Here is a 21,216-nt window from a genome sequence, read left to right on the forward strand (position 1 = left end):
GGGACACAAGACAAGGATGTCCATTCAAACTCAATATTGTACTAGAAGTCTTAGCCATTGCAATAAGTCAAGAAAAAGGAATTACAAACCCTGGATCTGAGTGTTTTTAGCAACTCTGTTCATAAATTAACAAAACTAAAAACAACCCAAATATTCTTCAACATTAAATGGATAGACAAACTATTGTATATCTGTATAGTGGAATACTACTCAGCCATAAAAAGGAATGAACTACTGATGGGCAAAACAACTTAGATGAAGTTGAGAAGCATTGTACTGAGTGAAAGAACCCTGTCTCAAAAGATTACAAACTATAGAACTCCATGTATGATGTTCTCAAAAAGATAAAACTATAGTAACAGAGAACAAATTAGGGTTCAGAGATGGAAGAAGTGTATAAATACAAAGGGGTAGCTTGAGGGAGTTTTTGGAGCGTGATACATTGCTCTGCATTCTGTCAGTCAATTTTAAGGGTTTTTCATTTTAAAAGCCAGATCCAAAACATTATATGTAGTATGATATCAATTTAACATATGTAAGGGAAGAAATATTCCACAACACTTGGAAAATACTGGAATTGACCTGTCCTCATGCCCAGATTTACTCAAAGTAGGTACAATGAGTTTTCTTTCTGCACATGGCCCAACAACCACCTGTGATTTTAAACAACCAAACTGCAGAATGCCATTCAAAAGGCCCTTAATATCAACGCTTATGAAGCCTGGGTTCTGAAGGTCCTAGGAAAATTTTATTTCTTTGGAAGTATCTTCAAATCACAACCCAGAATTCCAACAACAAGGATGAAAAAAGTTGAAAACCCGAAAGCTCAAAGACCCCTAACAAAACGAATTAATGGCCACTCATTTTCAAAATGGTCAATCATCCTAATAGTCATATGAGGTTACAACCCAGGTAGAAGGTGGTGAACCAACGATGCAAACTCTCTCCTGAAGCAACCTAGGAGCATTCCAATAGCCAGTGTTTCTGATTAAGCAAATCTCTTTTTTGTCACAAGAAGTGGCTCACTCTGAAAATTCCTAATTTTTCCCATGTACTAACTACACTAAACGCCAAAACATTCCCAGAAAGATTCCAGCATTTCAGAAGAATTTCAGAATTTGAAAAAACTTTTACCAAGAGTTAGTTTGCATTAAATATTTTTTATAACCTTAAGTTTCTGGAGTTTTTAAAGAATTTACTAAGCAAGGAATCAGAAAGCCTGGGTTCTGGCTCCAATTCCAATTTCCTTTGACATTTTACTCAAAAGTAAAATAGGATGTTAAGATTGAATGGTCCCCAAGAGTTTCTCCATCTCTAATACTCTAGGAAACAGATAATGGTGAAAGTAATATTGCAAGGGCCATGGCTAAGCTGCTTGAATGAACAAACTACTCAAATAAGCTATTTTCATGAAGCATTCATTCAGAAATACTGTGCAAATGACAGAAAGAAATTCATTAATCAAAGAAACTGTTAACAAGCCATGCATGGCCTTTATCCAGCACGTAGCTCAGGTTACCGTACCTGACAGTCATAAAAGTACATCCATGGAGAAAATCCTTCATGGTTCAATTTTACTAATGTAGACTGACCTGCCCCAAATTGCAAGAAATCCTTTGTGTAGAGTGCAAAATTATTTGGGGTAGAATTTCCTTAATTCTTGATGTTATACTTTTTAATTGACTTTTTTGGGGAATAAGTGACATAAATTACTGGACTGCTCCTTTTGTACTAAAAGACACATGGGTGTGCAGCATAAGGGATCCTTGTGGTGTTGGATCTGCACAGTATCTTGACTGTGATAACGAATACACAAACCTACACAGGTGATAAAACTGTGTGTAACTCAATACACTCACACACACACACACACACACACACACAAACGTGGGTACAGTAGTCCCCTCATTCATCCTCAGTTTCACTTTCTGCTGTTTCAGTCACCTGCAGTCAACCATGGTCCAAAAATATTAAATGGAAAAATCCAGAAGTAAGCAATACCTAAGTTTTAAATTGCCACTGTTCTGAGTAATGTGATAAAATCTCAAGCTCTCCTGCTCTGTCCTGCCTGGGACATAAATCATCCCTTTGTCCAGCTGATCCAGTCTGCAGCCACTTAGTCACTCAGTAGCCAGCATGGTTATCAGATCGACTGTCACAGTGTGGCAGTGCCTGGGTTCAAGGTGAACAGTAGCCTAACGCTATGTCACAGGCCTACGTCATGCACCTGACTTCATCTCTTTATGTAGGCCCTGTATCATCTCACATCATCACCAGAAGGGTGAGCACAGTATAAGAAGACATTTTGAGAGAGAAGGAGAGACCATATTCTCATAATCTTTCTTACAGTATATTATAATTGTTCTATTTTATTGTTAGTTATTGTCAATCTCTTACTGTGCCTAATTTCTAAATTAAACTTTATCATAGTTATATAGGTATAGGACAAGGCATAGTGTATGTAGCATTCAGTACTATCCATAGTTTCAGGCATTCACTGGGAAGTCTTGAATCGTATCCTCCATGGATATTGAAGAACTACCACAAAAATAACACTGGAGCAATCTGAATAAAGTTAGTGGATTTTATCAATGTTATTATCCTGGTTATGATATTATACTATAGTTTTGCAAAATGTTACCATTAAAGGAAATGGGAAAATGTGTAAGAGATGTCTCTGTATTACTTCTCCCCCACCCTGCCAGGTGGAGTTTGGCTCTTGTTGCCCAGGCTGGAGTGCAGTGGCGCAATCTCAGCTCACTGCAACCTCCGCCTCCTGGGTTCAAGGCTCACCGAAACCTCTGCCTCCTGGGTTCAAGTGATCCTCCTGCTTCAGCCTCCTGAGTACCTGGGATTACAGGCATGCACCAGTTCGCCCGGCTAATTTTGTATTTTCAGTAGAGATGGGGTTTCACCACGTTGGACAGGCTGATCTCGAACTTCTGACCTCAGATGATCCACCCACCTCGGCCTCCCAAAGTGCTGAGATTACAGGCGTGAGCCACTGTGCCTGGCCCTCTGTATTACTTCTCACAACTGTGTGTGAATCTGAAATTCTCAAAAAAAAAATTTCAATTTATAAAAAGGGGGTATGGGAAAGATTAAGCCTTCTCTCTACTTCTTACCATTAGTTCTACCAAGAGGCAGTAGCTCTTCCCAGCTTCATGTGTACAGTAGTTAAAAGAGAAGGAAGGAAGGAAAGGAACGGAACGGAACAGAACGGAAAGGAACGGAAAGGAAAGGAAAGGAAAGGAGTTAAATAATTTGGGATGGCCCTGCTATATATCTAAATAAATAATTTAGCGCTTTCTTACTCATAGTTGTGAGGGCTGAATACATCTTGAGTCTAGGAGACTGTTTCTGTTGAAAAAACCTTCCCCATTCCCAGATTCCTCTCCTATTGGATTCTCAGAAGTAACCATGTCTTTTCCCTCAAGACGGGATACTGAGTGATCTTTCTCTGGGAAAACTGACTCCCCCCGATAGAGATCTAAAACTTGAGATACGAAGCATTGCCCAATAAAATAGCCCAGTTAGATAGCCTTACAGAGATATCACAATCAACGAGACCCTCTTTGCACAATTTCCAGTCATCTTTTCAACAGCACCACCTAAATATGAGTAGTTGCCAAAGATCCCCTGACATCTGAAGAAAGCATATACAACATGAAAAACAAGACAAAACAAAGGAACAACAGCAACTTGAAAAAACAGAGTCCATATGGGGAAAAGAAAACCTCAATACTACTATGAATCTACTTAGGGATATGGGAGATGATATTGTACCACTGAAGCGGAACAGGATGCTACTAAAAATAGCTTCCACAGGAAGAAGAGCTCTTGGAAATTAAAAATATGACAGCAGAAATTAAACACCCAGTATAAGAGTTGGAAGACACGGTTTAAAAAAATCTATAGAAATTAAAGCAAAAGGATGAGATAAATTGGAGAGAAAAGATAAGAAAATTAGAAGGTTAATCCAGGAAGTCAAACACCCAAATGACAGACAATCCAGAAAGAGAAAAGGGAGTACTTAGGATGGAGAATATTATGAAAGGGAAGTTCCCAGACAAGCTTCCAAAGAGAACCTGGTGAAAGATCCAAGAAAATGAATGAAAATAGATCCACCCCAATCATATAATTGTGACATGACTGAAGATGAGGAAAAAACAGACCATTAGGAGCAAAGCAAAGAATAGACATGTTCTTGGGTGGGGGATACAGGCTTCCAAAATGATTAACCAAAGACAGCATCAGATTTCTCAGAGGCAACAATGGAAGCTAGAAGACATTCAAGCAATGCCTTGAAAATTCCAAGGCAAATGAGTTTCAAGCTAAATTCTTGACCCAGCCTATCTTCTAAGTGTAGAGGTAGAAGGAATATATTTTAAAACACATACAGTCTTGAATCTTTACTTTCCACACTCCCTATTGTAGAGGCACCTGGAGGGTATGACCCTCAAAAAATGTACACTGAAAATTCAGGAATAAGCCAAGAAAGATGCATACCTGGGTTCCAGGGAGCAGGGCTTTCATCCCAAGGAAAAGTTAAAAGAAATATGCAGGATGAAACTGAAGGGTGATGGCAATATGACAGCTGGCAACAGACTTTACAAGTGACCTGTCCAGATTAGAGTAGGCCAGAGGAATCTGGTAAAGACTTCCTCCAAAGAAGATGTGCTGGAATACTTAGTGTCCCTGCACATATTGAGAGGAGATGGAAGAGCCAGGTGTGAGGGCTCACACCTGTAATCCCAGCAACTCAGGAGGCTGAGGCAGGAGGACTGCTTGAACCTAGGAGTTTGAGGCTGCAGTGAGCTATGTTCATGCTACTACACTCCAGCCTGGGCAACAGAGCAAGATCCTGTCTCTAAAAAGAAAAGGAAATCTAGGTAACTGGAGAGAAGTTTAAGTTTAAATTTGTGGTGAAGGCTTAGAAAATGAAGCTTTTTCTACACATATTCATTCACATTCAGGACAGGAAACTTAAGTACAGTGTATTCCGTAGCTCAATGATGAACAGCAAAATGTGCTTGTGATAAGGTAAATACTGATCTTCAACCCTTTGGTTCTTAGCTTTGGCTGCTGAGATACACTAGCACCAACTGTATCGCTTTTGTATAAAATCCCAATGCCCAGGCCACAACTGGGAGCATGACAATAGAATTTCTGGGAGGTGGGACTCGGATATGAGTAATTATTAAAGTTCCCTAAGTGATTACGATGTGCAGACGAGACTGAGAAGCACAGAGCTAACCATAGATGCAATATTTACCCTCATGCATACTATTCCAACATCTTTATCTGCAGCCGCAAATGCTTATCATCTTGACTTTCAACTGTCAGCTCTATATTCCACCTGGATGCTCTCAAAGTACAAATCTTCAGAAATAAATGTTTCATATTCTGTTTTAAACATGGCATTATTGACTTGCTGAGGTCGCCAATCCCTTCTCCCACTCCTTTTGTTCTATCGTCAAAGTCCTAACCCAGAAACCTGCTCCTTTCTCTGTCCTCTGAGGGTTCAATTCCATGGCAGACTGGCTGACTAAAGTGAAAATGACATTTGCTGAGATCAAACAATGCAGAAATGCAAAGTGAGAAAGGAAGAGAAATATTTGTTGCAAATATTGCAAATGTAAAAGTTGCAAATGTGAAAATCCCTAAACTAGGTCACAGATGAGCTGACTTTATTTGTTCACTTTCTCCTAAAAATAAATCGCTATTGACAAGCCAACGGTTGCTAGATTTCATGATTTAAATAAGTGATGTTTATTGGTTCAGACAGTTCCAAGAATGATGCAGGTCTTTCCTTGTTCCCTCGAGTTCCCACCTAAGCAACTAAACGTGAAAAAGTCATGACCAACATGCTCCATGGTCCATGGATGGGTCCAGCTAAGGTGAGTTTCTACCCAAGCCTCAAATATCTATGTATAGCCATTCTAATCCCACCCACCTCCCTTTCTACATGTCAATCACATTAAATGGCCAAGGCTTCATTTGGGGTCTATTCCTACAACCAGGTCCCCTGATGGTGGTCCCCCACAGTGTCTGGAGTGCCATCGGACATCCTCCTCTGAAGTGAACTAAAGCAGCTGTGTCTCCAGCACCTGCACAAACCCTTGATGTGAGCCCATGTTTTAACTGACTTTAATCTACCAATCTGATATTGAGAAATGGTATTTTATTATTTTTAATTTGATTTTCTTGTTAAAACTGAGATGAAGTTTGTTGTTTGTGTCTGTTGGTCATCTGCAATTGCTTTATTGTAAATTGCCCAACTGCATCTTTTGCCCATTTTTCTATGTTTGCCTTTGTATCCTCCATTATTCCTTAATCTTATTCCCTTTATTTTTCAGGTTCCAACTTTTCCTGACCACCACAGCCTCCTCCATGCCATGCTGTATTTCTCATCCCGATCTCTCATAATTCATGAAAATTACTTATTCAGCACCTCTCTTCTCAGTCAAGCTTGAACACCACGAGGATGAACATCAGGGTGTCTCTCAAAGACAACATGGCCACCCTAGCAACTAGCAAAGAGCCTGCCATTTGTTGAATGAACAAACGGGTGAAGGTCCCTGTGTCTTACGCAACTGGGGTCCAGGCAGGAACTCCCTCAAGGGATCCCACTGAAAGAGTTTCATGAAGGAACAGTCTACAAGGGTAAGTGTAGGTCTGGGAAACCAACAAGGGATAGTGTGGCCCATCCAGGACTAGCAACAGCAAGGAGCATTGCCTTTCCAGGTTGGAAGTGGAACAGGAAGAGAACAGCAGGGTGAATCTTAGGACACCTGGAGCCCATCACCACTTGGTTCATACAAAGCCTTCTTCCATTTGGGTCCTTAATACTTCACATTCTCAAATCCTACAGGATAATCCTGTTTGTGAAACCATTGCAAACAATAAATATAAATAATTGCCAAACAAGCTCTACAGAAAAAGCAGGCGAAAATGGGCCAGAAAAAAAATCCAAATTACCTTCCTGGCAGCACAACCCATTTGCTTTGCAACTTCGGGAACATTTTCTAACCACCCCATACCTCAGTTTCCCCATTATGAAAGTCCGTGTACTATTATGCCTCCAAAAAGTTCTTTTGCTCAAAGAAAAGAAACCTCCATACAGAAAAAGAAAATTGCCAAAATTTTGTCCTATCAGCCAACTTCCACCAGGCCTTGGAATTCTCAGCAAATAGCTAGTTTTGCAATTCTTTTAGCTTCGCCAACCCTCCAGGGTGAAGAAAAAAAAAAAAAACAACTTCCCACAAGGATTTGAGGCTTGCAAGTGGAGGAAATCTTTGAGAAAAATCTGGGTTGATGAGAAGCTAAGAAAAGCCAAGAGGAAAGAGACATATCTATATATGTTTATGCAAAAAATAGAAAAGGTTGAAAAGCAATGTGTTTCTAAAATACTGCTTCTATGAAACCAACCTTCTGTTACTCCTTACTCCTCAGTTAACTGAAAAAGGCAGGGTGATTCCCCGTCTTCTATTCATGTCCTTCTCCGCAGAGGCTGGAAAATGCAGCAGCACACAGCCCTGACGTAGGTGGACTTGGGTTCAAACCCCATCACTTAACAGACACTAGGCACTGTACTCCCCCTTTCTTCAGCTCAGTGCTATCCCATGAGAAATGGGTAATGATATTGAATCCACTGTACTGAGAGCAGAATTATGTTATCAATGGCAAAACCTTCAGTTACTTTTGCTCATGACAATAAAACCCATGTCAGCCAATGGGCTCCTAACACAAGATGACTAGTTTTTATCACAGGCACTGTAGTTCAGCGATCAAAAGAGCGTCTTTCTTTAACAAATACCTTTCACACTTGCCTCTATGTTTAAGATATTTATATATCTTCTGAGCTCCTACTATGGGGCCAGTGACTGGGGTACAGAGGTGAGGAAAATTCATAGGGTCCCTGACCTCCTGGAGCCTAGAATCTGGGGAAGAGGAGATATCAAGCAAATCATGACCAAATAAACACACAATTACTAATGGTGATAAATGCTATGAAGGGAACATATGGTGTATTCAGAGAGAGAAATGGAGGGACCCAGTCAGGAAGATCTCAAGCCAGGTAGTGAGGAATTCACTAGCGATGGTGGACAAAGCAGTCCAGACAGTGGGACCAGCATGCGCCAGGAATCTGAGATCAGAAGAATCATAGACCTTTTGAGGAGCAGAGGAAAAGCCAGAGTGGGGATGTGTGGCAATAGAAGGGGGAAACAAAGCTGGAGATTCCAGCAACCCTCACACCGGGCCATAAGAAGGATTAAACAGCTGTGGTCATCGCCATAGGAGAAAAGGGCAGCCACAAGGGCAAAGACGGGCTCTCAGCTCTGTAATTTAAATTTGCAGTTCAAATACCCACTGCAACCTCTTTTCCAAATACCACTTCTAGATCCCACACCAGCTAAAATAAGCAGCAATATTTTCATGAGTAGAAGGTATTTCAAAGATAATATACACATACATACATATGTCTGTGTGTATGTCTGTCTGTATATGTTTGTATGTATGCACGTACGTGATATTCACCTTCGCCACCTTGGGAAATGTCTACATTCACTGCTAAGTTACGATCCCTTCGAATCCTCGGGTTTTTAAAAAGGCAGCCACAACAGTATCTCCCACAGCAGAGGCTCTTATAATGTGACCCTACACTCCTCCACTGAATGACTGCTGGTATCTATGCCCTTCTCCTTCAACGTGGGCTGACATCTCACACTGCTTTGACTAACGGAAAATAGTGAAAATGACATTCTGTGACTGTCACTTCTGAGGCTAGGATATAAACATGCCACACACTTTCACCTTGTCCTTTTGGGGTACCTGCTCTCGCGACCCAGATGTCATGCTCTTGGGGAGTTCAAAGTGAGCCACGTAAAGAGATCACATGGAGAGGCCATGTGTGGGTATTGTGGTTGGCAGCCCAGCTCTGAGGGTCCAGCAAACAGCCACGTCGACCTCAGGTGTGGGAGAGGTGTTGCTTCAGATGACTCCAGATGCAGCTGTCAAGCCACCCAGCTTTGCAATCTTCCCAGCTGAGGTCCCAGATGTAATGGAGCAGAGACAAGCCATCCCCATTACCCCTAACCAATTCCTGATCCAAAGTATCCATAAGCAAAAAAATTAAATGGCTGTTTTACACCACTAAGTTTTGGGGTGATGTGGTATGCAGCAACTAGTATAGAAAGGATCTCAAAGTATATACATACATACATGCACATATGTATATGTACATATGTGTATATATATGTAGTGTATATGCATGTGTGTGTATTTTTTTCTTTTTTTCCTTTTTTTCTGTTTTTGAGACAGGGTCGCACTCTGTTGCTCAGGCTGGAGTACAGTGGCACAATGATGGCTCACTGCAGCCTCAATCTTCTGGGCTCAAACAACTCTGCCGCCTCAGATCCCGAGTAGCTGGATTATAGGAATGCACCACCACACCCAGCTAACTAAAAAAAAATTTTTTTAGAGACGGGGTCTCACTCTGTTGCCTAGGCTGGCGTATATTTTTTTCTTAATTACTAATGACCTCCCTGAGAACCTTCTAGAGAGAAAGTCTAGAATTACTCCTCAGTTAGAATCCCTGGGCTTTATCCACACTACTTCTGGAAAAAAAATGGCTGGGTAGTTTACGTCAAAGAAAAATATAACACTTTTAAACCACTCAAAATATCCAAAAGTAATCTATTCTCATTGCAAAAAGGAAAGAAAATCCTCCTCAGCAAATCTAACACCTTATTTTAATTGGCTTTGAAAAAAGAGATCAAAATGAGATCTTCATCCACAACAACTAAATAGGGCAACTAGAGCTCATTGCTTTCCACCACTGAAGGCTCATGTCTCTGAAAAGAGTGTCTGCAGATTAAATAAAATAATACCTATAAGGTGGGCATAGCGCACTGCCTGGCACATAAGAGCCCACCAAATTCCAGTTATTATTATTGCTTTTGTTGTTGTTAGAATTAACATTTTTCTTGATTCCAGCACTAATTCTTCCTGACCTAAATTAAGCAGACCTCATGTTACACCTCAGCAGAAAAGAATCAATGTAGATTCTTACTGCATTTAACCAAACACTGAATATATAGAAAGCGTTTTCAGTATATAACCAAAACTTTTCAGTACATAGCCAAATCTGAGTTTCGTTAGATGTCTAGAAAGGGATCTCAAATTCCATATGATTAGAAATGTTATGAAACATTATATAAGATAAGCATCACACATCTCTATTTTGCTTTGGTAAAAGAACTGTCCTTTAAAGAAGGAAAGAAGAAAGTAAGGAAGGGAGCAGGAAGGAAGAAAGAATGAAGGAAGGCGAGAGGGAGGAAGATCCAACAGAAGGAGGGAGGGAGGGAAAAGTCAGTATGTGTTAGAAAACAAGCTTCTGAAAAGTTACATTTGACAATCATTGCATGGCTTTCAAAGTGACTAAAAGAAAATATTACCTTTGACCATTATGAAGGTACCCCCTACGGGATTATGTAAATATTACAAAGCTACACCCAAATGGTGGTTTCAATACAAGAGGACAGAGTTGGGAACAAAGAACCAGGTTATCTCAGGTTGGTTTTTTCCTCTACTCTTCGAATCCTGTGTGACTTTAAGCTAATCACTCAGCCTCTCTAAGCCACAGGGTCTTCAAAACAATGCTTCACTCCAAACTTCAGTATCTGTACCCAAAGGACCGCTAGGTAGTGTGTGGCCCAAGTTTCCAGGCTAAAAGTCACCATTCAAATGCTTAGGTGTGCCAAATGACAATTCCCCATGCAAAATTGTCATTTGCAGATTCACTACTAATTAATATGTTAAAAATTATCTCGAAAAACCTGTGTCTTGCTGCAAAATACTACCGTGCATCACATACTGAAATCATCAATACCTAATGGAAGAAAAGTGATTGGAGACCATTTCAACTCACACGTCACTCGGGGGCAACACAGGGAAGCTGGCTGGCATCCTCCTTCACACTGTTGGCTTTTGCCTGTTAGATCTTCAGTTACTGGGGTGTGGAGGGGTCCTCAGACCAACAGAGATGAGAAGGGAGGAAGAGGAAGTGAGAGGAAAAAAGAATATGAAAGGTAGAAAGGAGAAAGGGACAGAGGGAGGGATGGGGAAAGGGCTGTGCTATAGAACTAAATCTGAGTCCATGGCACCTAAACAGAAATGTCACTGCCAGGGAAACCATTTCAAAATGACATTCCGGTCCCCAGGTTTCAAGCTTGCAGAGTGTCTGGCCCCCTCTCCCCCAGCCCCCAAATCCCAGCTTTTCGGGGCCCAGGCAGCCCCCTGTCATTGACTGACTTAAGGTCCACCCTTCACCCAGAAAAAAATGTCTTTTACGTTCTTGAAAGTGGTGGGAACTCCACGTCTTATAGAGCCCCAAAATACCAGAAAAAAATGGCCAGCGTGTAATCCACTTGGAATAGCCCTTTCCAAAGGTGGCATGAACTATAAACTGGTATTTCACTAGAAAAAAAAAAGGAAAATAAAAAGGGGATTAGCGAAAACCCCCTTGGTGAGACTCTCCGTGGACTGATGTCTGGCAGATGTGAATCTGCCCTGGGAGAGATTCTGCTTCCCTCACACCGGCACAGCCCCTTTCCTGATGTCAGAACCCAAGGCTACAGGATCTGAGATCCAGGAGAGCAATGGAGAGAGCCGTGGGGTCTTCAACAGCTTCACTGAAGACCAAGACGGACTCTCTGCTATTACCATATATGATGAAGTCCGTCAAGCGGTCTGCTAAGACCTGAACGAAGACTGACGCCTGTTCAGCTTCCCCATCAAGCAGGAGACCAGCCAAGCTGGGGGAGACCCCTTTTTAAATTCATGGCACCTTTGAAAATATTTTATGGTGACTATCAAAATGTCTTTATTCTGCACCTCATAACACCTTGCATTAGAGCTACGTCGACCTTAACACCACAGCACATACTTGACTGTTTTTTTGTTTTGTTTTGTTTTGTTTCTTTCCTCACAATCCTTTACATGGTTGTTTCCCCACGAATCGTGCCACTTCCACAGGCAGAATATAAAACCATTTTACAACAGTTAGTCTCTCATGTCTTTCCTTCGTTTTTTAGACAGCTGAATCACAGGGTAGAAACTGTTTCAGCAGACAACTGTTCTGAGCACACAAGATCTATTTCAACTCAAGAAAGGCCAAGGACAAAGACAAGACAAAAGTTGTGGGTTAAAGGGCAGACCCTGCGCAGAGAAGCGGGAGAGGAGCGGACAGTGAGATGCGTGGTCCACTGCAAGCCATTTCTTCCACAGCCGCAGCTCTGCAAAAGGGACTGCTGGGGAATAAGTCCCTGTCTTCCCAGTGAGTGGTCATTTTAGGGGAACAAGTCCTCTACTAGCCCGTAGCTGGAGGGCCAACACTTTTTCCCTCCCCGAAGTTCCTGGCACCTGTTCTGAAAGGGGGGTGAAGAGCTCTCTACTCGGGCCGTCCCGCCAGCTCTCTGTATGGAGAACATACGGACAACTGTATGTTAAGCAGTCACCTTGAATCCTTCAGCAAGCCGAGGAGTGTACAGGTGGTCACCTGCACAGGTGCCGGGTCTACCAGCACAACTTTATCCCTGGCCTTGGGGGCTGACGGAGGGTAAGACTCTCCACCACCGCCACCAGCAGTCCCTCCAGCTCGCGAGTAAGCAGCGCACAGGCGGGCACAGGTAAATGTTTCCAGGGCGGCCAGGTGGCCAAGCCTGCCGGCTGCTGGCGCTCAGGGTCCCCACCTCCCATGCCTCTGCGTGGAGCAGGGGGAGTCCTCGTGCCCGGCACCCCACTCCCCCCGCCAACCCAGCCCGCTTACCCCGGGGCTCCGGCCGGGCCGCCCGCAGCAGCCCCGCGCCCGGCCCCGGGAGCCCCGAGCCGCCGGAGCCGCAGCGCCCACTCGGGGCAGGCAGTGTGCACTCACCCTTCTGCTCTCGCAGGCTCGACAGCGACCAGAGCAGCAGCGCCACCGAAGCCAGGAAGCAGAGCTGGCTCAGCAGAAGGTCCCTCCGGCGGCGGCGGCGGCGGCGGCGACGCGCGCGGTCCTCGTCGCCGGGCGGCCGCATCCTCGGGCGGCCGGGCGGCGGCCTCGGCGGGCGGCGGCCGCTCCTATCGCGAGCGGCCGCGGCGGGGACGGCGGCAGGAGGCAGCCCTGCGCACAGCAGCCGCGCGTCCTCGCTGCGCTCCCACCCGGCCGCCGCCTCCGCCTCCTCTTCCTCCTCCTCGCCGCTGCCAGTCTCCTCGTCGTCGCCCTCGTCGTAGCTATCGCCCAGTCCCTCCTCCCCTCCCTCCTCCTCCTCCTCCTCGCCGCTCGCCCGCGCCGCCGCCTCCCGGCTCTCGGGGTCCCGCTCCTCCTCGCGCGCCATGGCTCCCACGCTCCGCGCCCGCGCTCGGCCTGGGGCGGCGGCGCGGCGGGGGCGGCGGGGGCGGCCGGGAGGCGGGGGCGGCGGGGGCAGAGGAGGAGGAGCGGGGGAGGACCGACGGGAGGAGGGCCCGCCGCTGGCCAACTCTGCCGGTTGGCGAAGCCACCCCGGGCTGGCTCTGGCCTCGCCGGCTGCAGGAGCGCCTCGCGGGGCCGTCCGCCTATTCCATGGTCCGCGTGCTTGGGACCGGGTCCGGGCCTGAGCGAACAGGGAGCACCGAGAGAGCTGGGAGCATGAGCTAGCGCAGCTCCCGGCAGCCTGCAGCGGCGAAGCTGGTCGGGCAGCGGTTGGCGGGGGGCAGTGCCTGGGACACAGCCCGGCGCTGGCCGGCACGGCGGGGAGGGGGCGCGCGGGGAGGAGACTGGGCTGGGGAGGGATCCCTGCGTGCAGTCCTTCAACCCTTCCGTGCCAGGGGAAGGGGGACGGCGCAGGGTCCCCCCTCTCGGGAAGCACACACGCTGCCTCCCAGAGGCCGATCTTCACCAAGAAGGATTCGCTGGAAACTTTCGGAAAAACCGAGGGGCTCTTCAGCCTCCTCTCTACTTGCTACCTGGAGTCGGGGCGCCGCGAGTGCACTTGGCTGCCCGAGCCCAGCCGCTGGCATCGCCTCTTCTCGCGGGCCTCCCGGGTTTCCCTCTGCCCCCTTGCGGGGATCCCCCTGTGCGCCCGACTTGGGATCTGGAACAGGCCTCCCCAGTGGCTGTTGGTTCCATAAGGGTGTCCGGGCTCCCCCCTCTGGCCTGGGCTCACACTTCGCTTTCTGTTCGTGCTGGACGAAGCCCAACACTGTGGCTGATCGAAGTGGGGACAGCGGGCACGGTCCCTGGAGATGCGGCCTGAAGAGGCTCCTGGCCTTGTGCAGGTAACACCAGCCTGCCCTATCTCCGACGTTAGAGCCTTAGTCCTCCCATTTTCCCCATTCCGGGTCTCCTGCCTCTCCTTGCTGAAGGTGTGGGCTGTCTTAGAGATGGCTGGGCTCGCAACCCTGCAGAAGGTGCCCATTTGAAGGGGACCCCTGGCCATCCCAGACACAGCCCACTCTCCCTCATTGGGCTTCCCTGGACTCTTCCCAGATGCTACCCTGGGGCTGCTGGCTGGGCTGAGGAGGAGATGCCCTTGTGGTAGGGCTGAAAACAAAAGTCCTTGTTGAGAAAGGGATCACCTGAAACCAGGTGTCTGTCTGGGTGACTATCTCCATGGAATGCATTCAGATCAGGAAATCTGGCTTCATACCCTAAGGAGGTGGGAAGGAAGCAGAGAACCTCTGTACAGGGCTCCCCAGTCTAGGTCCGGGAGGGCCTGCAGAGTTCAAAGGTGTCCCCACCTGTGACTGACCTTCTACCACCCCCCGCCACCCCGATCTCCTCCCAGACAATTCCTGACAGCATCTGGAGACAGCAAGGTCACAGCAAAAGGCAAAGGAAGTGGTCATAGGTGGCCTCCTTTCCACAGAAAGGCCATTTCACCCAGGAAGACCAGAGACTTTTCCTTTCTGGGTATATCATTTATTACTGCTGTTCTCAGCCTGGCATCTTCCAGACACTCAGGGTACCTCCCCCACAATGCCTGAGTGGTTTTCCCTTTGCTTTGGCTGCAGATACTAAGGAGGATGTAAAAATATGAGTTCATCCATGCTGGAGCGTGTGGGGAGAATTCTCTAGTTATGTTATCTCCATCAAGCTTTTGGAGACACAGAAAAGAAAGTTTAGTAGGTAAGAAGAATTCAGCTAACCAGGAAAGACACTCAAATAGTGTTTTCTAGTGAAAACGAGGGAAAATAAAAGGTGAGAGAGGGAATCTGGAATTAATTGAGTTAGAAAATGAACACTAGCTCCAGGGCAAAATACCACAGGCTCAAGGAATTGTGTAATCTGGTGATGGAGGGGGAGTTGGGAAGGGAGCCAGGAGGAAGGAGAATAACGAGGAATTGGCAATTTCTTGGAAATTATCTCAGCACCAGGAGAGAGAGAGAGAGAGAAAGAGTGTGTGTGTGTGTGTGTGGTGGGGTGGGGGGTGGAGGGAGAGCACTCCTGTGGCACATAGAAATGATGATTGGATTTCTATTCATTCTGACAGATTTTGGAGTGAAGGGCACCGTTAAAGTAAAGCACAAAGAGCAATTCCTTGGGCGACCAGGCACCACCTAGGGAAGAAAGGTGGGGATCCTGGTCCCTAGGCTGGCAGCAGCTGAGACCTGGTAGGTTCCTCAGTCCACCAGGTGATGGCCAAGTGAGACAGGCTTCAGGGGCTCCTCTCCAAAGAAAACAGTCATTTTTTTTCCTACCTGTCTCTTCCAGTGTTTGAAAGCTCCCCCCAGAAACTGAACTGTGAAAGGAGCAAGAGTGGGAATGAAGAATGTGCTCTGATACTTCAGTCTGAGAGTACTTCTTGCCTGGAAAGAGAGGCATCACTCCCAGATGTGTGGGGGTCTTCACCCTTTCAGGAATAAGACAGGTGTATTTACAGAGCACCTCCCCACCTTGGGCTGGGTGCCAGGGTCACTGTCTACTCCCCCTGATTTGACCTCCCATAAACATTCTATTTTCAGGTCCATGCAGAGACCTTGACTGAGGTGGTGAATAAAGGTGGGTAGCCTTTCTCACAGTTCTGCCTTTAGGACAAAGAATGGAAAGCCTCCCGTGACTATATTCGCTAACTCTCAGCCCAGTCCAGATCACCCACCAGCCAGTGAATGGGACCTCATCTGTGCCCTAACTAGGTGCAGCTCGGTGCCCTCCTGTGGTATTTCCAGCTCTCCAGCCTCCTCCTGCCCCCAGCGCCCAGACCTTGTGGAGCAGTTTCCAGGACAAAGCAAGGTTATGTCTCCATAACACCAAACATTCCCAGGTGTGGCAGGCAAGCCATTGATTTACAAGAGAGGAGGAGAGAGGAAGAGAAAATCAGAAAAGCCACTTTCTTGGTAAAGAGACATCAACTTTCTCACCATGGCTGTTCCATAACACAAGGAGACCTGGCCCATGCTCAGAAGGGAAAGACCCCTGGGTGTTCATGGAAAACCTTTAAGCACAGTGAGACCTAATGTTAGCAGATGGGGGGATGAAAGGGAGAAATTCCCCCATGGAGTATGCCTAGAACAGGCCTTGTATAAAGCATCCCCCTCTTGCCTAGAGACTTGAAGGGCCGGGCTTCCTGTCACTGCCTCACACAAACATAGCCCAGGAGGCCACTACACTGATAGCACTGATCACCTCCAGACAAATCCGCCTGCACCTGCACAGTCACATAGACTTGGACAAAACCCCATCCTTACTAAGGAAGACCTAACAACTTGTATCTTCTCACCCCCATTCTTGTCCACCGTCTTTATCAAAAAGCCAGGAAAGCTGCTTCTTCAGACACTTTCTGAGCTGGCTATATTTTGAAGGACAAAAAAATATATATATTACTCTTTTGAGAGTATTGTGTCTGCAAGGTGGGCTCACATTATTTTTGATGTTCCGTTTATGACTGGAGTTCAAATAGACTGCTTATTTTAGAAGAGTTTTCAATTTTGAATTTTCTTTTTTGCCCAACTGTGTGCATTTGTTTGGTTTTTAACTCACCACATGAATATGACAATAGATTTTTTTTTTCCTAGTGGACCATTGTCAGATTCACAGTTGCCTTTAAAAAAATATTTGTTGGCCAGGCACGGTGGCTCACGCCTGTAATCCCAACACTTTAGGAGGCTGAAGCAGGTGGATCACCTGAGGTCAGAAGTTCGAGACCACCCTGACCAACATGGTGAAACTCTGTCTCTACTAAAAATACAAAAAGTAGCCGGGCATGGTGGCACACGCCTGTAATCCCAGCTACCCAGGAGGCTGAGGCAGGAGAATCGCTTGAACCTGGAAGGTGGAGGTTGTAGTGAACCGAGATCACGCCACTGCATTCCAGCCTGGGTGACAGAGCGAGACTCCGTGTCAGGAAAAAAAAAAGAAAAAAGAAGAAGAAAATGTGTTGAGGTATAACATACATAAGGCAAAATGTACATAGCTTAAGCATTAACTCAATGACTCTGTATATGTGTATATATCCTCATAGGTTCCAGACCAAGACATGGAACATTTCCTGCTCTCCCTGGAAGTCTCCCTTGTGCCAGCCCCTCACCAGGCAGTAATTCCCCAGAGATAGCGCCTCTTCCCAACCCTGTACCCTAGATCATTGTTGCCTGTCCTTGAGCCTCAGATAAAGGGAGGCTGCTTTTGCCCATTTTTGTTTTTGTGATGTCTGTCCACTGCGGGGTGCGTGGCTGTGATTTGTTCTTTTTAATGCTGTGAAGGTGTATGTTGTTTTTACCTAATGCTTCAGTTCCCTTCCAAGTTTAGTATAAGCCAAGAATAATCAAACCACTGCATATGGATCAGAGACAAATAACCTCCCAGATTAGCTAGTTTTATAAGGAACTTCAGTTGAAATTGAAACAGTCATCAGCTGCTTCTCAAATCAGCTACACTACATCAGGAGGAGCCCAAGGGAAACTGCAGGACAACAGGTCCACTGGGAAACTTCAGGGGGCCCAAGCTGTCAGAGACAAGCACAGAAGAATTCCTGCAATGTACATTAGACTTTGAGGAAACTTTTAATGGCAAAAGTCAGTACAACCCATTTCCTTTTTCTTCCAAATCAGAGGAAAGTAGAATAGGTTCCATCAGGAAAGATTCACACCCGGCCATGACAAACTCATGGAGGATCCTGTCAATCAAATTCCTTTCTGCTGGGCAGAAAAAGTTCGTGGGAGCTTCTTAGTAATGTGCATTCCCAACCCTATCCTGAGGGTGTGGGACTCAGGAAGCTCAACAATCTGCACTATTTACAAGGTCCCAAGTATCTTTTCATATTAAGGTTTGAGACCTACTATTTCAGAGAAAGGGACAGCTTGGCATATATTTTTTGGTAAACTCTGTAGGGAAAGTCTAAAAAGCAAAAATATACCACCCAGCTCCTGTTTGTCGATATTTTTAATTGACTTGTTTGGGGTGTTTGGAAGAAATAAAGACAGAGTATGCAAACACACCCTGTAGCAATGTCTATATGTATTTCCTTTTTCACACGAGTACTATGTTTCTTAAAGACTCCTGTAAGAAATAATTCAGAACCCCATAAATAATAAAGAGATTAAAATGTTTAATCCACAGAGGACAAACATTAAGTATTCACAATATTTGTTCATTCTATCAGGATCATTCAGAAAGAAAACATATACATGCCACTAATTTAATTTTGCCCTTGTAAGCTTGGGCAGACAAGGTGCTGAGTGTGGCAGAGGAGCCTGGGGAGAGCCCTGAAGGGTTATTTTTGTGAACATACAATTATTAGGCTTAGGAATCCCATGTTTTTAATCAAGACAATAGATCTAAAAAATGTTTTAGCATTTTTAAATTTCAAAACTTCATCCTAGTAGACCATGATATACAGTATATCTTAAGTGAAAAAAAAATAAGCTACAGTAAGAATTGTATAATCCCATTTTTGTAAAGTTAAGCAAAATCATCTCTCTCTCTCACTCAACCTCTGATTACTTTGGGATGTGGGATTACAAGATCTGGGTTGGGGGTCAGTGAATGAAGAGGGACTTTCACTTTTTATTTTATACTCTTCTATAGCTTTAAAATTATTTTTCTTCCATCAGTATGTCCAATTTTTTTAATTAAAAAAATAAAGAAGAAAGAATCTGTTCATGTGTAAGCAGTTAAGACAAGTTGACTTAAATGAAAGAAATTGACATGGTTTGACTTTGGCAGAGTTGAGCATGAGGCTAGGCTGGGCCTCCAGGCCTGCCTTCCAAGGAGCCACTCCTCCCAGCCTTGGCTGGCAGCTCTATGCCCGAGGCTCATTCAGAGGAACCCTGAGATGGCAGGGGGAGGGCTGCCCACCGAGGTGGTCTGCTGTGGTTGGCTGGTGCAAGAAGCTGGAATTCTGATTCTGATTTGGCCACAGATCTAAAGTGTAGTCCATTCCTCCCCTGTGCCTCAGTTTCCTCAATGGTAAAAGATGATGCCAACCCTTCCACAGAAGGGTGCTTTGTGGCAATGTAGCATTTTGAAAATATAGAACATTCAGAGGAAAGAAATGCCAATGTCAGTTGGCTCTTTGTACTTTAGACAGCCCTGTGTTATTCTGATGGGGATAATCACAGCAAACCCCTCTTGCCCAAGGCCTCAAATCTGACTGCGGAATCCACTTCAAGCCCACCTCAGCTGTCCAGTGCAAAAACTTGAGTGGTAAATACACGACCCATCACCAAGCCGTCATCTCCAGAGAGACCTGAGGCTAATGGGATGGTCTCACATTATACAGTGCTGTGTCCATCTCCTTATCTCAGTTCATCGCCCAGGTTTCCAGCCCCAGAATTGCAGAATGACTGGGTCCAGACGCTCTTCCTGGGATCGCTGTGGCGGTGCGCCCCCTGGTGGCAGCGGTAAATCTCCTCCTGGGAGATTTCTGTGTGCCTGAAGGAGGTATTTCCTATTTGCCCTTGACTGGTTCAGCTTAATCTTTGACTTCACAGCCTCGTTTCTTTCCACATTTCCACTCAGGTGACATGTGACGTTAAGATGACTGGTGTGTCGCATGCAGCTCTTCCTGTCTCCCGAGTTTGTTTCACTGGCAAGAATTTCTCAAATTAAAGAGATCCTTTAGGTACTTAAATATTTCACTTTTAAGAAATTAAGTCCCTTTCTTTGAAAGTTTATGCCAGAAATAGACAGGACTCATGCATAGCATTTTCTTTCCGGTCATTTAAGTTCTTGGTACTCCAAATGTTTTCCCTCGACCAGCAGGCACTAAGAGTTGGTGGCATGACCTGGGAGTTGGTTAGAAAGGTAGACTACTAGGACCACTGCGTTAGAACTTGCATTTTAACAAAATCCACAGATTGAAAAGCATAGATTTGGTTGATATTTCCCCAAAAATGAGATGACTAGGAATTCATAACTACCCGTATTTACAGCTAACTATATGTTGCAGCACTCAAGATTACACATACCTTTTCATTTTTTCAACTTTCCATGTTTCATTTGCTTTTAAACACCTCTTAAATATGGAAAACCATTTAAAGTAATCTACAAGCAATAGCTTCTAAAGTCTCCAAGGAATAAGAATTCCAGCTACAGCATTAGTAATTCCAGCTTACATCATTTAGCTGTGAATAGCAAGACACCCTATTCCATAAAAAATAGAAAAGAAAAATTTCAAAGTTAAATCCCACATCATTGTAAACTATGTTAGTTCAACAACACCAGTGCATATAATGCATTTTAAACACAAAACAGGGTTTTAAACTTAAACTCTGATGAAAAAGTATCATGAGAATTTGAGAACACCTTGGTGAAATCATTTTTAATTTTTCAGAGTGTTCCTACCCGTAGTCAGCATTAGTCATGTTCTCATTAAAATACCAAGTCCAAAAATATCGAGTTTTTGAACAAGATGACAAAAATTATTAAAGGAATAAAAATTAGTCCTTTAAGATGCTAAAAACTGGGTACAACAATTTTTTTTTTTTTTTGAGATGGGGCCTCACTCTGTTGCCCAGGCTGGAGTGCAGTGGCACGATCTTGGCTCACTGCAACCTCTGCCTCCCAGGTTCAAGCCATTCTCCTGCCTCAGTCTCCCAAGTAGCTGAGACATACATGCCACCATGTCTGTCTAATTTTTGTATTTTAGTAGAGATGCAGTTTCACTATGTTGGTCAGGCTGGCCTGGAACTCCCGATCTCAAGTGATCCTCCCACCTTGAGTACAACAATTTTTGTTTAACTTTTATTTTGAGCTAATTT

The 21,216-nt window shown here is 45.0% G+C and overlaps 1 protein-coding gene and 1 long non-coding RNA gene across 11 annotated transcripts in view; one reads left to right on the top strand and one right to left on the bottom strand.

Annotated features, from left to right (window-relative positions):
- Positions 1-13,829, bottom strand: part of SLC24A3 (solute carrier family 24 member 3) — a 514,808-nt gene extending 500,979 nt beyond the window's left edge. For 4 of the 5 annotated variants that reach the window (XM_033185487.1, XM_033185486.1, XM_033185485.1 and 1 more), the window contains exon 1: positions 12,938-13,829. In XM_033185487.1, the coding sequence (XP_033041378.1) occupies positions 12,938-13,379 (442 nt within the window). In that variant the 5' untranslated portion in view covers positions 13,380-13,829. The other variant, XM_033185491.1, reaches the window with a different exon arrangement.
- LOC117068397 lies at positions 13,818-17,133 on the top strand. Of its 6 annotated transcripts, XR_004431106.1 has the most exons (6): positions 13,818-14,298; positions 15,034-15,148; positions 15,513-15,633; positions 15,985-16,021; positions 16,100-16,356; positions 17,035-17,133. It is a non-coding gene; the product is annotated as an uncharacterized LOC117068397 (long non-coding RNA). The 6 variants fall into 6 exon arrangements; XR_004431102.1 differs by lacking the exon at positions 17,035-17,133 and having other exon boundaries at positions 16,100-16,962; XR_004431104.1 differs by lacking the exon at positions 17,035-17,133 and having other exon boundaries at positions 16,156-16,962.
- The last annotated feature ends 4,083 nt before the right edge of the window (positions 17,134-21,216 follow it).

The sequence above is a fragment of the Trachypithecus francoisi genome, unplaced genomic scaffold, assembly GCF_009764315.1.
Source record: "Trachypithecus francoisi isolate TF-2019V2 unplaced genomic scaffold, Tfra_2.0 Lachesis_group21, whole genome shotgun sequence".
NCBI classification, from domain to species: Eukaryota; Metazoa; Chordata; class Mammalia; order Primates; family Cercopithecidae; genus Trachypithecus; species Trachypithecus francoisi.